The sequence below is a fragment of the Poecilia reticulata genome, linkage group LG16 (genome assembly GCF_000633615.1).
Source record: "Poecilia reticulata strain Guanapo linkage group LG16, Guppy_female_1.0+MT, whole genome shotgun sequence".
NCBI lineage: Eukaryota > Metazoa > Chordata > Actinopteri > Cyprinodontiformes > Poeciliidae > Poecilia > Poecilia reticulata.
This window is the reverse complement of record NC_024346.1, coordinates 22617714-22642174: the sequence shown is the minus strand read 5'-3', so window position 1 is coordinate 22642174 and position 24461 is coordinate 22617714. Positions and strand designations below refer to the sequence as shown.

The following is a 24461-nucleotide window of genomic DNA, read 5'->3' as shown; positions in this document are numbered from 1 at the left end:
CAGGGCACTATGACTAACCAATGCATGAAGTGTACTACTGCCATCTGCTTAACATGTTTTTTCTTAATTAATGAGATATGTTCCTACCTTAATTTTTAATGGTCATTTTCACTTTTTAGCTTTTCATAGTCAGTGAAATGTTTGCAAATGAAGGAAACATTTTTTTTACAAGCAAATGTTTGCTTCATTTCCCAGTGGTATGAAATGAAGCAAACAAACCGAGGGACAGTTCAGTATTTCCTTTTTAAATTAGGCAGTTAACCAGCATTCCTGTACATAATGTCGTCTTTATGTTAGGAACTATTTGGCATAAGACTAAGTCAAGAAAATGAATAAAATCTATGGTAAAAGAAGTTTAAAACACAACAAACTGTAGAAAACGTGTGAGTAAAAATACAGATAAAAGCAACATATTTGTCCCTTCTTTTATTATTATTTTACAATTTTAACCTTTTTGATGTGAAAGTCACTTGTGCAACGTTTTTTCAAGAACATTTTCACTATTCAGGAACACTGTGGTGAGTTATCTTTGGAGCACCTGGAGCGACTTTACGTCTTTGCCCTCATGTGGAGCTGCGGGGCTTTACTTGAGCTGGAGGACAGAAGGAAGATGGAGTCCTGGCTAAGGGGAAATGACAGAATCTGTTTAAATTTGCCAGACATTCCTTCACCCAGTGACAACACCATGTTTGACTACTATGTAACATCAGAAGGTAATTATATAAGTATAAACACATATTTGGAATCAGATGTCAGGAAATTCACACGCTGTTTTTTTTTTTTAAAGGCTAGAAAATACGTTTGATGTTCTGTTCTGTTTTTTTTTGTTTTTTTTTAAGTTAGCAACCAGTTAGCAAGAACTTTGTCAGACTATTAATTAAAAAGTTTAAGATATTGGGAACAGTGACATACCTGGTATCATGTACAGTGAGGAGAATAGCAAGAGAGGTAAAAACAAAAGCTCAACAATTTTATCCCATATGATAAAATTACATGTTTAAAAGATGTATTTAAAATATATTCCTCATCTTCAGTGCTTATTTTCACATATAATTTCTCTCTAAAAATGTGTCTTTCCAGGCCACTGGGTTCACTGGAACACCAGGGTGGAAGAATACTTTTATCCATCTGAAGTCACCCCAGAGTACAGCTCTATTTTGGTCCCCAATGTCGACAATGTTAGAACAGACTTCCTGATTCAGACTATTGCAAAGCAAGGCAAGGTAAAAAAAAAGAAAAAACGACAAACGATAAATATCTGTGTGCAACAAGCTTTCACCTCAAGACTAATCTGAAATGTCAGATGCAATATACTGTATTTGTCTGTAGGTTGTTCATCCATCAGCATATGTTTTTTTTTTTTTCATTTGTTTTTGATGTGATACAAGATGAAGAGACAACTGTGGGCAGAAATGTTTAGCACAAGCCGTGTGAGCCACATTTATTAGCACCCCTGCTGAAGATGTGTGAAAACCTTAAAATAGAGACACAGAACAGCTTAATTATTCTGAAAAGTGTGGAAAGATCAAATCACAGATTTGACTCTATTTATTCAGTTGGGGGAAAACCGAATAGATATTAAAGAAGAGAAGAGGGCACAGTGAAGCCAAGAATCTGGACTACCTCCTAGAGAGATTGGATAAATAGAAATTCTCTATATGATACAACATTGTCAATATGTCATCAAAGAGAACTATGTGCTGCCCTGTTGCCAATAGACAGCTAAATAAAATATTAAAAGCAGAGATGCCAACAACTGTATCGACTGTGATTTTATTAGAAACAATTATTTTTTCATTTGGATTGTTGTTTTTCTTCCCTCTGGGTGTGTTTGGAACTAAACACCTCAGGATTAGATTAATTTTTCTCTTTAATTTTAGTCAGCCTCATTTTAATATCAAATTTCTGCAAACCAATGCATGTTTTTATCTATTCCTGAGCACATTGAGCTTATGCTAATGTCCTCAGGAGAGGATAGAAGCAACTAGAACATTTGACTTTAAAATGTGAAAAATAAATCACAAGTCAAACCCACAAAAAGCATGTCTGTTTTCTACAGTAGCTCACTGTATCAAAACCGACATCAGGACAGAGTCATCAAATTAAACGATTGGTTTGCTCAGTGAAAACAGACAGTAAATGCCTCTTCTCCACATCATTTGCATTGTTGCATGTTCTTATTGAGATATTTCCCTCAAGGGGATTTGAAACTAATTTCAAATGCAAATGTTTTCAAAGGCTGTTTTGCTGATTGGAGAGCAAGGAACAGCCAAGACAGTCATGATCAAAGGCTACATGTCAAATTATGACCCTGAGAGCCACATTGGGAAAAGTCTCAACTTCTCTTCTGCTACTACACCTCTCATGTTCCAGGTAAATAGCTTCAAAAATAGACTTCAACAGCTTAATAGAAATATAACTTACTGCTTCATTACATTTTCATTTTCTAGAATAAAAAAAAACAACAACTTTGCTTTTGTGTCAGCACTCGCCTCCATTTGTGTCTTCGTTTTTTAGTAACATTCCCTAGTAACCTTGGCTTATTTTGTAGAGAACGGTTGAGAGCTTCGTGGACAAGAGGATGGGGACGACCTATGGTCCTCCTGCTGGGAAGAAAATGTCAATCTTTATAGATGATATTAACATGCCTGTCATCAATGAATGGGGAGACCAGGTTAGCAATCACTCCAGAAATGGCTCTATCCAAACATTTAATCTTCATGATAAAGTTTTAATTTGTAATATCTTCTTTGCTTTTTTTGTACCTAGGTGACCAATGAGATTGTCAGACAGCTGATGGAGCAGAATGGCTTCTTCAACCTGGAGAAGCCGGGAGAGTTCACCAATATTGTTGACGTTCAGTTCCTGGCAGCCATGATTCATCCAGGAGGAGGGCGCAATGACATTCCACAGAGGCTGAAAAGGCAGTTCTCTGTCTTTAACTGCACACTTCCCTCCAATGCCTCCATCGATAAGATATTTGGTTAGTAAAACGGTGTGAAAAGCTTCAGAGATGTCATTTCAAAATGACTTATGTTTAGATTTTTTTGACACCGTAATAAACTGGTTAAAAAAAAAAGATTTGGGGTCTAACACATTCTAGATCCTGTATCCTTGAAAAGAATGTATAATAATACCACAATCGGTTCCCTTATTGCACAGGTGTGATTGGCGAGGGTTACTTCTGCACTCGGCGAGAGTTCAGCGACGAGGTTCAGAGCACCGTGCATCGCTTGGTGTCTCTGACCCGACGTCTCTGGCAGATCACAAAGCTTAAGATGCTTCCGACTCCTGCAAAGTTTCACTACATCTTCAATCTGAGAGACCTGTCCAGGGTATGGCAGGGGATGCTTACATCTACCGCCGAGGTAGTCAGCTCGGTCCAGGTGAGGTGGATTTTATGTTGCGTCTTCCTAGCTGTTCTTGTTAACAATTAGATTTTTATATCATTTTTAGATGTAAAGTATATTCATCATGCCCCTGTGCAGAGGTTTGATTTATTCAGAAGTCTGTGAAAAAGAACTATTTTAAATCCCCTCTAAAGATATAGAGTGGCAGTAAAACGACATGATATACTATTAGATGAAATATTCACAATACTAGAGAGACATACGAGCGTCTCTTGGTAGGGATGGATTAAACAGAAAAAAGAAATATCTGCATTTAAAATTCAGTTCTTGCTGAGGTGGCCCACTCTACATTAGTATGTGGCCTTACTGAATAATTGAACACAGTCAAATTTATACTCTAGCTCAGACTGTCCTACATCCCTGCTGTGGCTCGCAGCCAAACTCAGATTGCTCTGGGGCAAAACTCATAACATTCAGTCAACAAAACAAACCAACCAGAATACAGGGGCTGGTACTTGTTTCTAAGTTAATACACAAACTCATTTTGGACTAAAGCAGTTCCTTCCTTTCAAAGACATGTCCCAGTTTGACTTTGCTCCTATTTTTCATTTTTTTTATTTTCTTGCAGTTGATTTGAGTAATCTTTGCTAACCTTCTGTCTTCACGGAAAACAATAATTTCCCAGGTGTTGCTGGCTCTGTGGAAGCACGAGTGCAAACGTGTGATAGCTGATAGATTCACAATGCCTGATGACGTTGAGTGGTTTGACCAAACTCTGGCAAAGCTGGTGGGAGACGAGTTGGGGGAGGAGCTCGGGAATACGGTGGATTTTGGAGTAGACAGATACTTTGTCGACTTCTTAAGAGATGCACCAGAAGCTACAGGTACCGAAGAAGCAGGAGAACGTGCCATTATTTTTTTAGGGCATATTTCCCATATTCTGTCTTTGACATTTAATTGTATTGTTTTGAAACTATTTTCTCACAGGGGAGGAACCAGACGATTCAGACTTTGATTTACCCAAAGTGTATGAGCCTATTGAGTCATTTGAGAGTTTAAAGGAGCGTCTAAATATGTTCCTGTGTCATTATAATGAGAGCATCAGGGGTACTGGCATGGACATGGTCTTCTTTCAGGATGCGATGACACATCTGATCAAGGTATATTATCAACCGTTATGTGGTGAACATAGTCACACATAGATCATTGCTTTTTTTGCACAATTTCAAACACTATCCAAACGTGACCCCTACAGCATCATTTAAACCTGTATATTTTACGTGAAGGCTAATTTACAGCCACAATGAGGAATTTTGTGTTGCGTACAAAGGTTAGTTGTTTATATTAGGAACAGGTTTGATGTAAGACCTGTTAAACAGTCTTAACATGAATTCCCTTTATTTATTTATTTATTTATTTATTTATTTATTCATTTATTTATTTATTTATTTATTTAATTTTCCTTCATTTACTTAAAAGCAAAATGCTTGCGGAGGTCAGAAATTACATATTAGGGATTAGCATGAGTAAACAGCTAAACCTTATAAATGAAGTGAGCAGTATAACTGTAAATATCCTAGAGAATATTGAAACTTTCCCCAACTCTCAGATTTTTAAATTTAGCATGTTCATGACATGCGGTTTAAAAGCTTTAAGAATAAAGCAAAGCTGTTTTGCTGTAATAAATTTGGCTTTCCTGTTATCCACTTTTGTCTCTCTTCTTGCTTAAGCAAGCCCATGTCTCTGTTGAAAAGCTTTTTACATTTCATTTACCCTTTTTTTTTCTTATTCTTCTTTTTGTTTTGTTTTTTGTTTTCTTTTTTTATACTTTTGAATGTTTCACTGATGGCACAAATTTCCATAAGGATCTCATATACGGGCTCAGCAACAGATTTCTCAATACATCCCTACCACTGTGATATACAATCATGTTCAATAAATTAGAATATGCACACCGATGAGGGTTGTTTGTCAGAATAAAAATACCTTTTGAAAACAGCAACATGTGTTCCGGTATTAAACACACTGTCTTTATCCCCACATTCCTGTAATAAAAAACAATTTTTATTTTTATTTTTTATTGGTCTGAAGTAATGTTACAATCTCCTGAGAAATTAAATGTCTTGGTTTTCATTAGTTGTAATAGAATAATTATATTTTTCTGATTATAAGAAGAATTTCTCAAATAGTCTTGTATGTAATGCGTTTCACTGAGTGAATTGAGTTACTGAAATAAATGAGCTCATCAATAATATTTTAACTTATTGAATATGACTTTACTTGCATGTCATCTTTATTTTGCATGTTTACATATGGTTTATGTGCGCAGGTATCAAGAATAATTCGGACACCAGGAGGTAATGCCTTGTTGGTGGGTGTTGGAGGTTCTGGCAAACAGAGCCTGATCAGATTGGCCTCATTCATAGCTGGATACAAAACCTTCCAGATAACCCTCACACGGTAACGCTCGCACTCATTATCGCAATTTCAGTATTCATTTCCAACATCTGTGGCATGAGAAAGTTGAAAAATCTGTTTTGTCTGAGGTAACCTCTGAGTTTAGTTTTTGAATAGTGATAAAAACAATTGAAATCTGATTATTTCAATTGTTTATCCTTCCTATCCTTCTTCATCTGCTGTTGGTACTTATTTATGAGAAAAGAACAACCTTCTATTTTATTAACTTTCTTTTTTTCCATTTTCCTGTTCTCAATAAATATTGTGTTATTTTTATCTCACTCTCTTTGTTACTGTCCGCGGCTGTCAAAGGTTTTTCCACATGTTCCCCGTGGGCACTTGTGGTCATCATATTTCCCTCTGGCTAAGTCTCTAACTGGGTTTGGTGGTTGGTATTAATACGAATGAGCCTTTTTTTCTCCTTTTGACTTGCCAAAGTATCTCCAGGGGAAACAGGCACTTCAGCTGCATGTATACATTATTTATTTATTTTCTTCTGCTTACTCTTTTCTCTTGCATACAAAAGACCCATACACATTTATTTAGTCTGGTAACGTGAAATCTGTTTTAAATGGAAAATTTATTTAGCTTTTTGCATCTTTAAATTATGACTCCGTTAATTCTTCAGAACAGTTTGTTCTTGATTATTTGTTATGACAGATTTGAGTAGCAGACAGGTTAATATCATGGCAATGTTATTTTGCTCTCATGTTAATTATAAAGTCCGCTTCGCATTTGAAGGTGTTATACCTAAGGATAACACTTGTGGTTCTCCCACTCACCCACCAACAAAGGGTTATACATTGACAAAAAATAAGTTAAAATGAACTCAGCAACACAAATTAAGTTAATAATTATGTAAATGCAAAATGTATTTACATACCGTGTCAATAAATGTATTAAATATAAAACAGTAAGTACAACAATTATCATCAATGATCACAAATATCATCTTGTTTTTCCTTTGTGTTACTTTGTAAATTCCATACTACTAAAAAGGTAAAATTTTCTGTGCAAGAAGTATTTAGAAAATGCTACTTTCTTTTGTAGGTATTTTTCTAAATGTCTAAATTAAATGTCTGTGTCGTAAACTGAATAGAAAAAAGTGCCATGTTTTCGCTAATCACTCCTTTTGATGCTTGTCTATGCACCAGTAGAGATATATTTTTTTACAAGCAACAAAGTTTACTCCAGTAGTCCCTAATGCACGGACAATCAACTAGTAATAAGGGCTGAAATTTGAGGTTTCCTCACATTTTTATATAAAATTAATTTGAAGAAGTCTGCTGCAAGTCCTTTACTCTGAAATTTTGACTAACAAAAATTTTGCATTTTCTTAAATGTTGCAGCTCCTATAACACCACTAACTTGCTGGATGATCTTAAAAACTTGTACAAAACAGCTGGTCAGCAGGGGAAAGGTGTCAGCTTCATCTTTACCGACAACGAAATCAAAGATGAGTCCTATCTGGAGTACATGAACAATGTCTTATCATCTGGAGAGGTTGGAATCACAAACATGAAACGCTCAATGTTTTCCTTCACCTCCAATAATTTTCCCAACAGCTTGAACTTTTCTATTATTTCAAATAGCTTTTTTTCATCAGATGTTCTGTACTGTTCATTTGATTCCTGTTCATAACTTTGCTGAGTTAAGATGCTCCTCCTGCCTCCCCATGATAGCACAAGTGTCCTTATTTTCTTCCTTCTTCTTCTCTTTGACTCTTTCTCTGCCTCTTTTTCTGAATTGAAATTTGAGCAGCAGATGTTTTAACAGGGTAGGTAAATTGAAGGGGGAACCATGGAATAGGAGGGATTGTGACTGGGCACAGTTTATCAATAACAGGTTTGTGTTTTGTGGAGAGTAGACTGTGTTGCACTGATTCTTGGGAGATAAGAAACTAAATGGAAAAATAAGCTCCATTTGAGAGAGTGGTCAACCAGGTCAGACAGAGACGCCCCCGTCGCATGTCTCTTCTGGCGGCTTACAATTGTGGACATAATGCTTGAAATTAGCATGTTATTTTGGAATTACACTGCCCGATCTATCAATTTTTTAAAAATTAAAACAATGTTGCTTTTTGGAGGTTCTCTGGGTAAATGGAAACAATAATTTGCTTTGACAAAGTGAATACATTATCCTAATTTCAGACTTTTTTTATGTAATAAGTTGAAATGCATCCTGTAGTTAAATAGAACAAAACAAAAAATGTCCCTTTTCATACACATGAATTTTTTTTAAGATTGGATGAACAATTATTACAATTCTGCAATAGAGATATGCAACTCTGTTATGAACTTGCATTATTGCTAATTTAATAAAACAAGTGTATATTTTTTATCTTTAGGTGTCCAATTTGTTCGCTCGTGATGAGATGGATGAAATCCTCAGTGATCTAATTCCTGTTATGCGGCGAGAGTTTCCAAAGCGACCACTGACCAATGAAAACCTGTACGAGTACTTCATGTCACGGGTCCGTCACAATCTCCATGTTGTTTTGTGCTTTTCACCCGTTGGAGAAAAGTTTCGCAACAGGGCATTGAAGTTTCCAGCACTGATATCTGGCTGCACCATGGACTGGTTTAGCCGCTGGCCAAAAGATGCACTTGTTGCAGGTACATCATAAGGGTGACGTCTCATTACGGTGTGAATTGATATCATTTGTTGGTAGCATTTGTTAGTTTAGATATACATAGTGTTTCATTGCATTCACTGCTTTGAACATACTGGTATTTTTATGATTTCTAAAACTTGGTGAGCTTTGACTTTATGTCAAAGCTTTATAAATATTTGGACCACTTGTCAATATTTGTTTTTCTGTATTTAAAGTAGTCTCTATGCAGGAGCCTATCATTTTCAAAGAGAATGAACAAGTACCACCAACGCTGGCAAACCCCTTTATAAAATGGTAAATAAATAAAATGGATAAAATCTATAAAAGAAACTGAAGTTTATGGGGACAGTGTAAGTAAAGTGAAGGTGAAGTCTATAAGGTTCAAAAGAGTGCTTGAACCACAGAGTTGGAGTTGGATTGTCAGCCTTTAGAAGCGTTTTAAGATCAGAGTAAAGATGATACCGGATATAGCATGCAGACGTCTCATTGATCCTTACCACCAAAACTAAGGTGCATTAAAAACAGAAAATTTTGACACCTTTGGGGAACGACTACAACCAATTACACCAACTTTTTTTAAGGAAACCGAAAACGGAGTGTCACATTTTAAATCTTCTTTCTGTAAATTGTTGACTCACTCACAAATCCAGCTCTGCTGATATGTCAAACAATGGGGAAAAGTTAATTGAAACTCATCCCAGCTGTTAGACACAGCCCGTATTAAAGTTTGAATTTTAGAGCTACATTTATGTGTTGGCATGTCGGCTTTTGTTATTCCTTTTTATGTTTTATTCTGATTGATTCACACTTTTTTTTTTTCCATGTGCATTCTGCCATTCAGTTTCAGAGCACTTCCTGTCTGCGTATGATATTGAGTGCTCACCGCAGATCAAACAGCAGGTAGTCCAGTGCATGGGCTCCTTCCAGGATGGTGTTGCAGAAAAGTGTGTGGAGTATTTTCAGAGGTACAACATTTCAACACTGGGATGTTTAAGCTTGGAACATTACATGACATAAAAAAAGCACATTAAACATACAAAAACTTACATTAAGCAACACACTTACTAAATGCTTTTAAAATATTTGCCTCTTACTGATTTCATTTGTCTTCGCTTTTGGTCTCTTGTAAATTTTCAACCAAATTTTAATATCAGATAAGCATACAACAATAATTTTGTTATTCTACTCCTTTCTCCCAAATAGTTAATGTAAGAGTGCATGAAGAGATGACTGTAATTTTTGGCTTACAATTGAGCTTTTTTTTTTAAAAAAAGATAATATAATATGCTAGTTTTTTTACTATGCATTCAAGTTGAAGAAGATGCTTAATAGGTAAATTAAAAATTTGAGATTTGCAACTTCTTAATATGTCATAAATTTATTCTAATGCGATCTTAACTGAACCTAGATACCGGCGATCCACCCATGTCACACCCAAGTCCTACCTGTCCTTCGTTCAAGGCTACAAGACGATCTATAAGGAGAAGAGATCTGAAGTCCAGACACTGGCCAACAGGTAAATGAAATATGGTGTTAATAAAGTGCCCATGCATAATAACAAATGTGATCTATGTGTAACCTCAAGCAGTAACAACGATTCTTGTTTACTGTATATCATAATTCAGTTATAACTTATTTCACTACTGTAGTCATACGTAAACTAATATTCAGCGTATTTCAAACTGCAATCATTTCGAGTTTAATATTCAACATGATAGGGTCAAATTTTGGGTTAGAAATAAATTTTTCTTTGGTAAATCATGCTCATTTACCAGATCTTATTTCATACTTAATTTCATCTAAAAACCAAATGAAGTGCATCAAATACTGAAAGAGATTCCACACATGAAAACAACGTAAAATCTTTTCGTTAACAATTACTTACCCAAGAACCTCTGATATGTTGTAGCAGCTGCTGAAGGGAGCTACCTTGACATAAAAAAAAAAAACATCTGACTCATGACCCGAAAGATGAAATATCTGTGTAATGCCAAAGTATTTCAATTACCTGGTGCTAAACAGAGATTGATTCAAACAGGAAGTCATTTGGGGCAGCCTAAAGCTTTACAACTACAATACAAATGCAGTCATTTGTGCTGAATTTCAGGTTTATACTAGATGGCTTTCTATCCACACCACCATAACCTTCATGCTACAAATTTTCAGAATTTACAAGAAATCTGAATGACTGTTTTTACTGTATAGGATGAACACTGGCCTGAAAAAGCTGAAAGAGGCATCAGAATCAGTAGCAGCTCTGAGCAAGGAGCTGGAGGTGAAAGAAAAAGAGCTACAGGTTGCCAATGACAAGGCCGATACGGTAAGCAGATTCGTTTTGCCTACATCTGAGTGGTTTCTGTTTTAGGTTCTCAAAGAGGTCTTTTTTCTGACAGCTGGAAGAGAACCTATGAATTCATTTCCATTTTTTAAGTAAATGTTTACTTTGGGAAATTCTGTTTGTACCCTGTGTGTGTGCATGCATTATCGGTGATAAAATCCAAAATATTTGTCTGTGTTAATGGAGATAAAAAACCCTTTGTTGTTTTTGTCTCTCTCTTGTTCTTTTTTTAAATGATATTTTGACATTTTGATATTTATCAATTTTGATATTTATGTTCATCATAACAGAATCAGAAATCTCCCGAATCTCATCATCTGATAAAAATCTGGTTATTTAACTTTTAAATATTTTGCTTTTTAACAAGATATTTTTCCAAGTTGGAATTCTGGTGCCACATAAAACTTGAATGAATTTTTAAAACCTGAAGAGGGTACCCAGTTGCAACAGATATAAACCTCTCACAGGAAATGCAGACATTTAAGAGTATGCTCTAAGATTGAAGCTTTTGCGTGACGTGATTCTGCTGAAAGGTTTGCAACAGTCCATGTTTAATCAGGATGGCTTGATTTGTATCTTGGCTTGTAACTTTAACCATGTTCCACACATTATTTTAAACTTGTGTGTTAGTCAGTTATGGTGCGAGATTTCATTTTCACCCTGCTGTGTGGTCAAAAGTGAACACTGGCGATACTCGTGGATATGACTCATTTTTCTTCCAGGTTCTCAAAGAGGTGACAGTAAAAGCCCAGGCGGCAGAGCGGGTAAAGGTCGAAGTACAGAAAGTGAAGGACAAGGCTCAAGCCATTGTGGACAGCATTTCAGCTGACAAGGCCATTGCTGAGGAGAAGCTGGAAGCTGCACGGCCAGCTCTGGAGGAGGCAGAGGCTGCACTACAGGCATGGCACTCATAACCGTTAATACTCAATATGCAATTACCAGGTTTTACCTTGGCTTTTATTTTCTTTGTTTTTTGGGGGGGGTTTATGGGAGGACTGATTAATTTTTTTTTTGTATGTGAATAAAGTCCACAGACTCAAATTGTTCTAACACAGATTAGTTTCAGTCTGCAGACTGCACAATCATTATCATTGAAGATAATGATTATTTGTTTTGGAACCAAAGGGCTGCACAATAGATAATGACCTGGCAATCATAGAAGGTGATAACACTCATACATTATTACATGGTTAACGCCCCCCAACCCCCCACCCCACACACACACACACACGCACACGCACACACACACACACATTGTTCTTAATAATAAAGCATCTGGCATTCATGAATGCCTGAACTACATGCAACATGTTGCATCAAACTAAAACAGATGAGACTCTTGGGTATTAATAATCGATGCCATGGTCCTGCAAATCGCAGTGCAAGACGGTGTATAAAATTTGAGGCTTGTCCACTGGCAAAAATAAATAAATGAACAAGATGTGCTTTTCCAAGGAAATGAAAATGACAAACACTGCAGACCATTTCCTTTCAAGATAACTATTGCCATGTGCTGTATATTCTGTTGGAACAACAGCTTTTTATAGACAAATGTGTCCTCCTTTGTAGTATACCTCTGCCAACTTGTTTATTTCTGCAGTATTTGATTTCATTCCATTTCTGCCTAGACTTGAGATTAAGCCTCTGAACTTTCTAAATGGCAGTGGCTAGAGCTCAGTGTTTCGCCAATATATCAGTTCTATATTATAGGGAGCTCAAAGATGTAATGTAGAAAAACATTTTTTTTTTTTTTTCTGAGTAGATTCCCTACCGTGCCTGAAAGTCTGTTTTGGGAAATCATATGTTGCTTTTACTTGAAGATGCTGAAGAAATTGTCAAGAGAATAAGATGAAGAGAGCTTAAGTTGTGTTCTCAAAAGAGTGTTATGCTTTGAAAGTTTTGAGTAAAGAATTTGGCAAAAACATCCAAACAAGTAATTACCTCCACTGCAATTTATGAAATGTATAGAGATAAAAAAAATCTGAAATTATAGTGATTTATTTGATGGGAGAGAAGAAAAAAGTTCTGTGTTGCACCAGGTTTTAAAATTGATGAAATATGCATAAGCCACAATACATCACACTCTAAAAACATAGGTTATTTAATGTAATGGTCAGAAAAAAAAGTAAATATTCCAAGAATAAAATGTTTGATCTATTCATACCTTATGGTGATGAGAGTTGTTGTAGAAAGATATATCATATGATTTTTTTTAGTAGCTCATATGAAACTTACCCTGATTCCTCTTTAAAAACCCCATCATTAATGGTTTTTGAATAGGTTGAGTCTGTCTTTTGGCTGTGATGATGCTTCATTTATCAATGTGTTTTCATATTGTTTTTTGACTTATTTAATTTGTTTTTGGATCATTATCTGCATTCGGGTCCAACTCATGAATTCCACCTCATTCCTGTCACGTTCAGAGAAAGCCAATGCTCTGGCAAAACATCAAGCATGGTGGGCCCTAAATTGACTACATTGCATAACAGCATGAACTATGTAGCTTAAAGCTCATTTAAATGCAAATACATTACCAGATGAAATAGGGAAGCACCATTAATTTAGGTGACTTTATTGTAGCAAGAACTGCAAGTGAGGATAAGAGTTTCAGTTGTACTGCATTAAATTTGTGTTTCTTATTTGTTTTTTATTGCGACCAATTTGTGTTATGATGCCTTTTAAAGATTTTTTTATTTTTCTCTCTACAAGTAATCCAGCAGGTATAGATTAGGGAATATAAAATGTCCCAAAGACATGCTTTGAAGAACATATGAGTCAAATTGGTGTCAATTAAGGAACAACTCATGAATTCTTTCATGTTTGTTTATGCAACTTATGACAGTATAACAAATGAATGAAATGAATTAAGAGCTGTGTATTATAGTAGATTTCTGTGCTTATTTGTGCATGACGTGATTATTTTCCTGTACTAGTTTGTTTTGCATCAGGGTGTCACTTGATTCTCTTTATAACTTGATGTGCCAAGTGTCTAAAGTTGTTGGTCTGGAAATCAGAGCTACATTGTGATTATACATGTCCCACTGGGTAAGCGGTTTCCCACCAATGTGCTATGCCAAGCTGCTCTTTAATTTAAAATTTTCTTAATTGGAAAAAAATTTAAAGTCATTTTCTAATTAATTGTTGCATAAGACAACATTGGATTTACAAAGACATTGAATTCACAAAGAGACAACTCTTTGCAAATGGTTGTCTCTTTTTAGTCTGCTGTAATAATGCCTTATCTTTATTAATTCATATTGCCTCAATTGAATGACATCATTAAAACAAATCACAATGTTCTTTTTTTTCATATCAGATATTTTCTGTAATCTCTTTGTGACATACTCAACCATTCATTCTAGCTCTGCCCCCACTTTTCTTGTTTTCCACTCTGCACAACGAGTACCTATAACTACTCTGACGCATCTTAAATAGCCTCCTAGCAAATAAAAAAAAAGTGGAACATACTTTTTTTGAGTTGAAAAATTGACTGCTTAGAAAGTAGAAATAGAAAGGTTATCCATCTTTTTCTGCCTCGTTTATATAAAAACATATCTTGGATGTTTTCCTTTATCTTTTCAAACATAGACAATCAAGCCATCAGATATCGCCACTGTACGGACACTTGGACGGCCTCCCCACCTCATCATGCGCATCATGGACTGTGTGCTGCTACTCTTCCAGAGGAGGGTCAATAGCGTGAAGATCGATCCGGAGAAAAACTGCATCACTCCCTCCTGGCAGGAGTCTCTAAAACTCATGACAGCTGGAAACTTCCTAGGCAGCTTGCAGGTGCACTTTTAAAATTATATTGTGCAGATGTAAAAAAAACAAAAAACATAAAATTTGCTCAGATGTGATTTTAGAGATAAAGATGTGGGTTTAATGAATCATGTATCCTTACATTTCTTGCTGTAAACAGACAGGAGGTCCAGATTTTTTTTTTCTGTCTCAAACAAAACCATCCTACATCATAATACCCCACCTCCATTTTTTTCCCCCTAACATCTTTGTTTCTTTTGAAGCAATTCCCCAAAGATACCATTAATGAAGAAACAGTGGAGCTGCTGCAGCCCTATTTTGATATGCCTGACTACAACATTGAAACAGCCAAGAGGGTGTGTGGTAATGTTGCTGGCCTTGCCTCCTGGACCAAAGCCATGGCCTCCTTCTTCTCCATCAACAAGGAGGTTTTACCCTTGAAGGTAATGTACGTGAGGTAAATCACGTTTATTCAAACGATATTTGCAGACAAAATAATGTCTTAAAAAAGCAGACTTCACCACAATTTTAGGAGGTTTAGGGTAACCTCCTAAAAATGTATTAATAAAATAGTGAATACTTTCCTAAAAATGTATTCACTGAACAGCTGGACTGATGCTCGTTGGGCAATGTTTGAGGTATTCTACGAATAAGACACAATTACAATGCAGCAAATGTTTTCTTTTTTTTCTTTTTTTTTTCTTTTTGCACAGGAAAACCTCAGGCTACATAAACTACACGATTTCATGATTTATTTATGCTCTACAATCTGGGGAGCAATCAGTCTGGGTAATACAACTTTTGAGATGTCATTCTCAGAAAGAGAAATTATGGGAATGAAAATTTAAGTAAATGGAGCACTTATTTAGATATTTATAAACACAAAGGACTGGATATGGAGTTGAATGTCAAACATTATGGCATCAGATATTATATAAAACCAAACAGGGTTCATTTCAGCCATTGCTGCAACTCCAAAGTAAAATGAATTTGTTTCCACTAAAGTGATCACTTAAAATGCTATGATTAAGACTAACATTTCAGTGCATTTATATGAATTGTATTTTGTATGTATTATTTATGAGTCTACAAAGACTCCATTTAGATGTTAATGTTATCCATACGACTAAACTTGATTGAAATGGATAGAAATAAAATTGACACACTAGTCTGCACATTATGACATCGAAGCAAGGCCTTTATGAGTCAAGCGTGGGTTGAGAAGATTCTTCAAATAGTCATTGGGAGATATGACTATTTTTTCTTTTAACTCATCAGTCCCCCTAGCGTCACATTGTTCATCTGATCAATAGAGCCGGTGCACGTGTTGGTGCGAAACTCAACAAAATCTTGAAGAGCATAAAAACCCCTATTTATTGTCACGGTACCAGATCACGTTGGCCTTTTAGAAATTTCAAAAACCTTTTATATTCTGTCTCACTTAACAGTGAATCAGACACTTTGTTCTTCACGTTTAAAACGTTGTCAGATGAAGCATGCCAGTGACTGCAGCTGGACCTGAATGAATCATGTAATGTGGAGACACGCAGACGCACATGTTGCAAACAGTTACTTTTATTAAAATGTTAACGAAACAACCTGCAGGTAAACTCACACAGACCACTACAGAGCTTGACCGAGCAGTCAGAGCATGAATGAGAAAACCACAACTGTTGCTCAGACACTTTTAAGTTCTAACTCCTAACTCTTGCTTCCTACATAACATAATTAGAAACACCGAGTGACTTGTGTGTTCATCCAAGTGAACACACCAACCTATCTAGCATAACTCACCAATTAACAGATGTTTCCGCCAACTGCTTTAGCTCTGTGATTTTATAAGGAAATCCCGCTGAGCCACACTCCCTGGTGGTCTCCTATTTTTATCAGCAGCAGTGTGATAAAACCACAACCAGCAGCAGAGTACAGCAGGAAACAGGACACATGATTAATGGATAAACACGTAGAAAGGAGGGAAGGAGGCTCTTGTTGATATCAAACAATCTAAGCTTACTCAAGAAAAACATTTTGCTTTTGACCTCATAGCATTTGCATTGTTGAAATAGAAAAAATATATATTTTAAAGACTGGACAAATTCTGTTCACTTACCCTTTTTAAAAAAATACCATTATTAAACTACTAAACTAAGTACTATTATAAAACTAGTATAATATTATTTATACTACTATGAGGGACAGACTGTGGCTATGAAGAGGTACACAGAAAGTTATCCACACTTGGCACGGGTGTCACAATAATTTAATCATGACTCAATACATACTTCCCTGTGCAATGTTATGGTTTCCTTCATAGTGTGAGACACTTTCTGTCTGTGCCATCGTTGTGTTTAAATATTCATTGTCCTGATTTTGTCTTATTCTGAGGGTGGTAAGAAAAAAAACAACAACTTTGTGGTTGTCTGACTTTGTGGTGCACAGAATACAGAAAGGTTGATTTGGTGTTGATGTCATCCTCTGCCAGCTCAACCTACAAAAGTGGAATATATTGAAACCCGGCAGGGTTTTGTGTGTTATGGAGACATTAAAATAATTTATGCCATCATTCAGGTGCTGGTTGCATCAAGTCAGCAGAGGAATAATCTAGCCACTTTTGTTATTATCTTTGTCTTGTAAGCCATAGCTGGGTCTTTTTTTATTTATTTTTTTCCTTTTACTTACTTTTAAATATGTGCTGAAAACCTGACGTGTACTCTGGACTGCTGTGTTAATTTAGGTTTCCTAAAAATTGGGACAAGACAGAATTTCTGATTCAAAATCAAGAAAAAATTGATGACACAAGAAGAAATTGAATATCCTCTGGTGGTCAGCACAGACTTGAAGGAAACGTGGATGAACACCGTCAGGGCCTTTTAGTATTATTATTCTTCAGGCCACTGTCACACCTCATCTGCATGAATAATATCAGCTGGGCCAAAGTCTTTTTGACTACTCAGTGTGAGATTTGAAACAGGAAGCTGGGGCCGCGCAGGATATGAAGACATTCAGCAAAACCTGAGAAACACCTCTTTATTAAGACACTTTTAAACTGGGATTTCAGATGTATTTAAACCATATTAGAGATTGGAAGCACGATTTTTGTAAACATGAAACCAGTCTTTAATTATCATGGAAAATATAGTACAAATATTATGGCTAAAAAAAGTGGGGAAAAAAATGGCATGAAAAAACACATTTATTCTAATATGAGTCATTTTTAACTCCCTTATGGAAGAATCTAGGCTGCAACTCATAAATCAAAGGATTGATTGTAAGGGAAGTGACTATTTCCATCTACGTAAACAGCTTTTACTTCATTTAATAAAGTGTAATAAGGTAAAAAAAAAAATTAGCCATTTGAAGGCAATAGCAGATTTAAATATGGTAATTTCTCATATACCTAGATGCTGTATTTATCATTCTCATAAAAGTCACAAGATATGACAGTTAATCATGTTCAAACTAACCAGTTGAAGTCTAAAAACGGTGTCAGTATTCTGCAAATAATAGTTTGAGATGACACTATACTAGTTGTAAGTATGGTGATCGTTGTTAATATAGTTATGCAAAAATGTTTATTTTACTTAAGCTTCCTGCACATAGAACACCAGAGCAAGAGTTTGCAGAGTGGTCTCTATTTCTCTTAAGAGTTAAATGTAGCAATAAGAGACATCCTGAAGGAGGCTTTCTTGCTGTGCTGCTAGAGGCCACTTTCCACCAACCTCAGCTTTGTTCTATAAAAAGATTAATGCATCCTTTTTCAGTCTCAATTTTTTTTTTTCATTTTTAGTTTGTCCTTGTAAAAACTGGTTTTGAGAAAAAGAAATCTTCTAAAGCATGAGAATTATTTTAAAGCTTTAAAAGTGCACAGTTCAATTTTTGACTTATTTGGTCTATTTTTTTCATCTGAATGTCCTTTACATGTCTTCTCTGTTACTAGGTAATAGTGACCTTATTTTTAGTCTTATTTTCTCTGTTCAGTATCTCATCTTCACCCTTACGTCTCCCTTCTTCCCGCTTCCATTATGCCTCTTCCGACTGCCTCGACTTTCTACTTCTATTACTTTCTTTCTCGCACATACTAACACCCATATTCTGTTTTCATCTCGTGGTCCGCAACATCCAAAACAACCCCGCTGCCTCTCATCCTGACCTTTTCCTTAAGCATGGAGCATGGTCTAGCAATTGATTTTCTGGTTTGCGGCTCTGCGCTGGCTTTCTTTTCAGCAAACCAGCCAGACTGTGAGACGACAGACAGGGAGACAGACGAGCATGAATGGTCTTTTTCGATGTCAATTAATAATGAATGGAAGTGGCAGACTCCCTTTTGGCCAAGCCAGCCAATAAGATTTCAGCACAGATAACCTCACAACCTTTCAGTAAATCTCTGTTTCTAAATAATTTTCAGTGCCTTATTCATTGCACCAGCATTACTTCATTTTTTATTTATTTATTTTTGCTTTTGTCTCTATTTAGATCGTTCTTTTTTGTTTGTTTCTTGTGTTTGTCTTTTTTCTGGCAACCTTTCAATGTTTACTTACAGTTCTTCTTTGGCTTCCACGTTTCCTCCTTTATCTTTTCTCTCTTATATACTGGTGGACTTTTGAATCTGAAAATCTTCAGCTCTGGGGACTCAAAGTCTGTATTGAAAAGAATTATGCTTTTTTGCTTTTTTTTATATATATATATTTTATGTAAGCACATAACAAAAACTTAACTCTGCCAACTTTTTCTGTGGGGATGGCAAGAATAACCGAGTTCTTTCGCTTCTTATTTTCATTAGGCCAATCTTGCGGTGCAAGAAAATCGCTTGGCCTTAGCCAATGTGGACCTGGAAAAAGCTCAGGCTGAGCTGGATGCCAAACAGGCAGAGCTGGACGTTGTGCAGGCGGAGTATGAGAAGGCCATGATGGAGAAGCAGGTCAGCATTTTATATATTCACAATATATTCATACTAAATTTTCAAATAACGTGTTAATAGGAAAGTGCGACAAAACTACTTATTTCTTTTTTTTGATCCTCTGTAAAATAATTGGATTTTGTTGATAAACTAACACAACTAAAAGTAGCACACAACTGTGAAGTGGAAGGTAAATAATGAGAAAAAATCTCCAAGAAAAAAGCCATAAAAAGTCCCATTTGAAATGTTCAACCAGTTATGTAGAGTGCACATGAAATATGTGGTCAGATGAGACCAAAACTGACCATTCTGACTCGAACAGAAAACTTACACTGCACTTTATGTGAATACATCATCCTCCTAGCCAGCCACGGCGAGGACAGCTTGATGGTATTTGGATGGGAAGTGGTAAAAGATTTATGAGAAGATACATAGAGCAAAATCCAGGACAATTCTGGAAGAGCACTCGCTAGAGACTGCAAAAGCTGTGATTTTGTGGCTGAAGTTAATCTTCCAGGAGGAAAACGAACCTAAAAGTAAGCCAAGAACGACTATGGAAGGATTCACATTAAACCACATTGATGTGATTGGCTGAGTCAAAATTTAGACCCAAGTCAAGTTGAGAATCTGTGGCAAGACCTGAACATTTATGTTTACACTCTAAATCTAACCTGCTTGAGTTAGAAATTGAGATATTTCAGAGAGAAACTTTAGTCTCCGAATGTGCAAAGGTGGGAGATAAACATAAAGTGTATGGCATGCTTTTCCTTTTATTAGTCTTTTATTTTATTTTGAATTTGCAAAGCGGGTATTTTTGATTTTGCAGTGAAATATTGGACTGCTGATCTATCTATAGCTGGTTCAAAATTAATTGAGGTCAGTGGTTATAAAAGAAAAAAATATGGAAAAGTCCTATTATTGTCATTAAAAATATAGAGCAGATTTCCAGAAACTCACGGTATTTTAATTGTCTTTCTATTTTTAAGCTTAGGGAACTTTGTTTCAGTCTGACCAACTTAGGTAGAAATATTATTATAAAACTAAACACAGCATCACTCACATAGGTAAATGAGCACAATTTGATATTTGAATGATCTGAAAAGGTAACCCAACATTGTATGTTCCTACTGAATATGTGCTGAATTAGGCCACTTTACAATTTCCTGATAATTCCTGACACCAGTATCCTTCATATACAAATACCATATTGTATATATTTACTGCCTAACAGTAGCTATATAATATGATTAAAGCGTTTAAATTCCCAATGTTTTTAATGCAGTTTCATAGATTGTTTGATGATTAGTGTAACATTGTTGCTTCAGCATAGTTTGGAAAATAAAGTTAGAAATTGGACAATCCAGTTTACCTGCGTTGTCAAGACAACACCAGGCACCTGATGCCATTTATAACCAAACTTTGCTCCATGACGGCTCACAGGAACACTATTGAGAATTACTTTTTAAATTAATTAATTAAATTAATTTTTAAGTATTTTATGGCGTCTTTATGCTTGTGTTGGCTGTAATGTTAAAGACTATTCAAAAGGTCTTTTAAAATGCAGCTTGAAAACATGGGATGAGCTTCAGCTGAAATAGAGAATGACTCAGTCGGAGTCACCCGAAGGCCAGTTTTGTGCATTTATATTATCAGAACTGTCTGTCCTCTGATGAAATACAGCATGTAAACAGAAAATCGTGTGCATCATGATTGCCTGATTAGGAAAACTGCAAAGCCAGAGTCCTCTTTTATAATTACGTGATTAAAGCAGAGAGCTGCTCTTCTCCAGAGACCAACAGTGAGATTTATGGGTATAACTGCAGGTGAAAGGGACTAAGATACTCGGAAGCGGTTTCGTTTTATGTGCTACTAATCTGATCTTTATTGATGTGTAATTGCTGCTTCTCTCAGAACAGTGTCATTAGGGTGTTTGAGCAGCAAATGAAAAGTTAATTCTGTTAAATCATTCAAAAATCGCCTCTGTATAAGATGTGATTGTTCTTATGTGGGACAGGTTATTTAAGCTTTCAGATTAAATGAAAAAGATAAACTTGAACGTAATTGTACATCATTTGCTTATTTCCAGAAATAACCTGGCTTGCACTGGGTGCTTGATTCTCTACTAAATAGACAGGCAACATTTACAGCTAGCGGCAGAATTATTATTTTTCTTCTTCTAAGAAAAATCTCCTTGTCCACGATGCATACAGTTCATCCAACTAAAAACAAAAACAAAAAAAACAGTTGGACGAAAACACAGTTGAACAGACAAAGATGGACAGACTCACGAACAAGCCAAGCTGACTTGTTTGTTGGCCCATTTACCTCCAGACTTTGCTGGAGGACGCTGAGCGTTGCAGACACAAGATGCAGACAGCGTCCAGTCTCATCAGTGGCCTCGCTGGTGAGAAGGAGAGGTGGACAGAACAGAGCAAAGAGTTTGCTGCCCAAACCAAACGCCTTGTGGGTAGGTTATGTTGCATGTATGATTTAACACTTTATATTACGGAAGCAATATTTCTACAATACAAATTTTTTTTTTCTTATAACATGTAGGGTTTTGTGCATCAGAAGAGATATCACAATTATGCAGTAATTTTCTATTCAAGCCAGATGTTGGGGAAAAAAAACCTAAAACCATAAATTTGTTCATCTTTATTTGCTGAGGCAGTTTACTGTTTTTCAGGTTTTGAAAACATATTTGCTAGCGTCACTTTGGTGTCTTTCAGGTGATGTCCTTCTGGCCACAGCGTTCCTCTCATATTCTGGTCCCTTTAATCAGGAGTTTCGTAATCTTCTTCTGAGCGACTGGCAGCGAGAGCTGAAGCAGCGTTGCATCCCGTTTGCCAAAGGCCTCAATCTGACTGAGCTTCTTATTGATGCACCCACTGTTAGTGAGTGGAACCTGCAGGTTAGTCAAGGATCTGGCGAAAGACCATCACAATGGTTTGCAGTTGAAGACTAGGGATTATTTCTTTACCAAAAAAAAAAAAATCACCAAGAAAATCTCCTTGTGTTTCTGTTGAGGATGCAGCTACAAAACTGTAGCTGTGCAGCAACACGTTTGTGTTTGTTGCATAAATATTTGAAGGTTCTAAATAGACTGTTTTCTGTAGGATTAAGTGGAAAACCTTATAAATAGCAGCAGGAATGAGCTTATCCTTTCTTTGTTACAGGGCCTTCCCAATGATGACCTGTCCATTCAAAATGGCATAATTGTGACCAAAGCTGCTCGATTCCCTCTGCTTATTGACCCACAGACGCAGGGAAAGATCTGGATTAAAAACAAAGAAGCTAGAAATGAGTTGCAGGTTTGGCTGACCATCATCTTCTGATTTATCTACTCCACTTTGAGTTGATCTTTATCTGGCAACATACAAGGGATATTTGAAAATGTTGGATTCATTTATGTTTATATATCAGCATTTTAACTTTGAGTTTAAAATAGTGAGTTTGCTCTCTTCTGTAACAGACATTACAGGTTAGAAAAAGAAATTGTGTCAGATTCTGTGTTTGAGACATTCTGTTTACTTTTAGCTCTCTAATATCCAGCGTGGACGGTGCATTTGAAAAAGTATATCTGTAGGCATTACGAGCTCAGCCAAGGTCGTACACCTGTTAGAGGTAATATCTGAGCAGCGTGAATGCATTCTGAAAGCACATTATGAGTGTTTTCAAGACGCAGGGCTTAACCAGAAGTTTTCAAACCATCTTGCATTGAACATCATAAAACCAAAAATGTTTCTATCAGCTTTCCTTAAGATATTTGTTTTAAAGAATCAAGACGTAATGACTTTTGTAGGTTTTTACTTATATTTGTGATGAGAATCTTAGGAAAATCCAGTTTGATTACGGCTGATAATAATTCAGGCTACATTATAGAATCCCATATTTTCTTTTGTCTGGACATATGTAACTCACAATTTATCTTTTTTTTACTCTTTTAATTTCAGATTACGTCACTAAACCATAAGTACTTTAAAAATCATCTTGAAGACAGTTTGTCTCTTGGTCGCCCCCTGCTGATTGAAGATGTTGGGGAAGAATTGGACCCTGCCCTTGACAACGTTCTTGAGAAGAACTTTATTAAAACCGGCTCCACTTACAAGGTTATATAACTTTTTTTTTGTTTAATTAATACCTGTTTTTTTATGTTTTTTTCTTGGGTATTATGAAATGACCTTTTGGTGGTTAGTCGAGATATAATATGACACTACAGATAGATCTGGTCATGCTAACTAACACAACTACACAATAAGGTTAATGCAATGCGTGGATGTTTGCTCAATAAAACCACACAGCATAAACTCCTCTAGATGGAGATGTAGAGTGCAAGGACTGTTGGGACAAGGAAAACAGCTGTTTTAAAACATCAATGATTTCAGTGTGGCTTCATGCACAAAGTGTGCAGAAATAACAGCTCATTCTTTCTTTTTCCCTTCATTTGTTTCAAAATCAGGACATGTGTCTCCTGAGACAACATTTTCTATTATTAATAAACTGTTTTGGATGTGGGATTAATATGTGCATCTTAAGATGCACCATCCAGTCCTTCATATCTCAGAATGTCTCAACAAATATCACGTCTCAGATGAAGGCCAACGAGTATAAAGAAGTGGATAGATTGTTTTAATTATATGCGTCTTTTTTTTTGTACCATATTAAATATGCTAATTGCTAAACACAGTTTTTGCTCACAAAACAATTTGTTAATACCAGCATGGGAAATGGTTTTGCTGCAGCAGCATACTTAAAGCTAAACATACTGCACAATGACATGTGAATAACTATAGACAAAATGTAGGAGCTAGAGGCAAACACAGTATGTGCCACTTAATTATAGTGTTTGTGTAGGTATGTTATGCAGCATAATTAAAGCCTGGCACTCTCTCTGGATTCTACCAAATGGTTTTAACAGCTGTGAAATGTAAAAAAAAAAAAACACACCTCAGTACCTTTTCAAAATAATCCACACTTTATACTTTGTCTGTTGTTGGGTTTTTTTGTGACGCAAATACAATGTTAAAAGCTGTATACATATAT

The 24461-nt window shown here is 36.0% G+C and overlaps 1 protein-coding gene across 1 annotated transcript in view; it reads left to right on the top strand.

Moving 5' to 3' along the window:
- Positions 1-24461, top strand: part of dnah5 (dynein, axonemal, heavy chain 5) — a 91091-nt gene that overhangs the window by 43782 nt on the left and 22848 nt on the right. The window contains exons 51-72 of the mRNA XM_017309635.1: positions 509-713; positions 1081-1223; positions 2239-2373; positions 2552-2674; positions 2770-2983; positions 3163-3386; positions 4036-4234; positions 4338-4510; positions 5680-5810; positions 7157-7310; positions 8155-8422; positions 9263-9386; positions 9830-9937; positions 10627-10741; positions 11482-11658; positions 14348-14551; positions 14785-14964; positions 19302-19439; positions 21750-21885; positions 22148-22329; positions 22595-22729; positions 23372-23527. Of these exons, the coding sequence (XP_017165124.1) occupies positions 509-713; positions 1081-1223; positions 2239-2373; positions 2552-2674; positions 2770-2983; positions 3163-3386; positions 4036-4234; positions 4338-4510; positions 5680-5810; positions 7157-7310; positions 8155-8422; positions 9263-9386; positions 9830-9937; positions 10627-10741; positions 11482-11658; positions 14348-14551; positions 14785-14964; positions 19302-19439; positions 21750-21885; positions 22148-22329; positions 22595-22729; positions 23372-23527 (3624 nt within the window). The remainder of the gene's footprint in view (positions 1-508; positions 714-1080; positions 1224-2238; positions 2374-2551; positions 2675-2769; positions 2984-3162; positions 3387-4035; positions 4235-4337; positions 4511-5679; positions 5811-7156; positions 7311-8154; positions 8423-9262; positions 9387-9829; positions 9938-10626; positions 10742-11481; positions 11659-14347; positions 14552-14784; positions 14965-19301; positions 19440-21749; positions 21886-22147; positions 22330-22594; positions 22730-23371; positions 23528-24461) is intronic.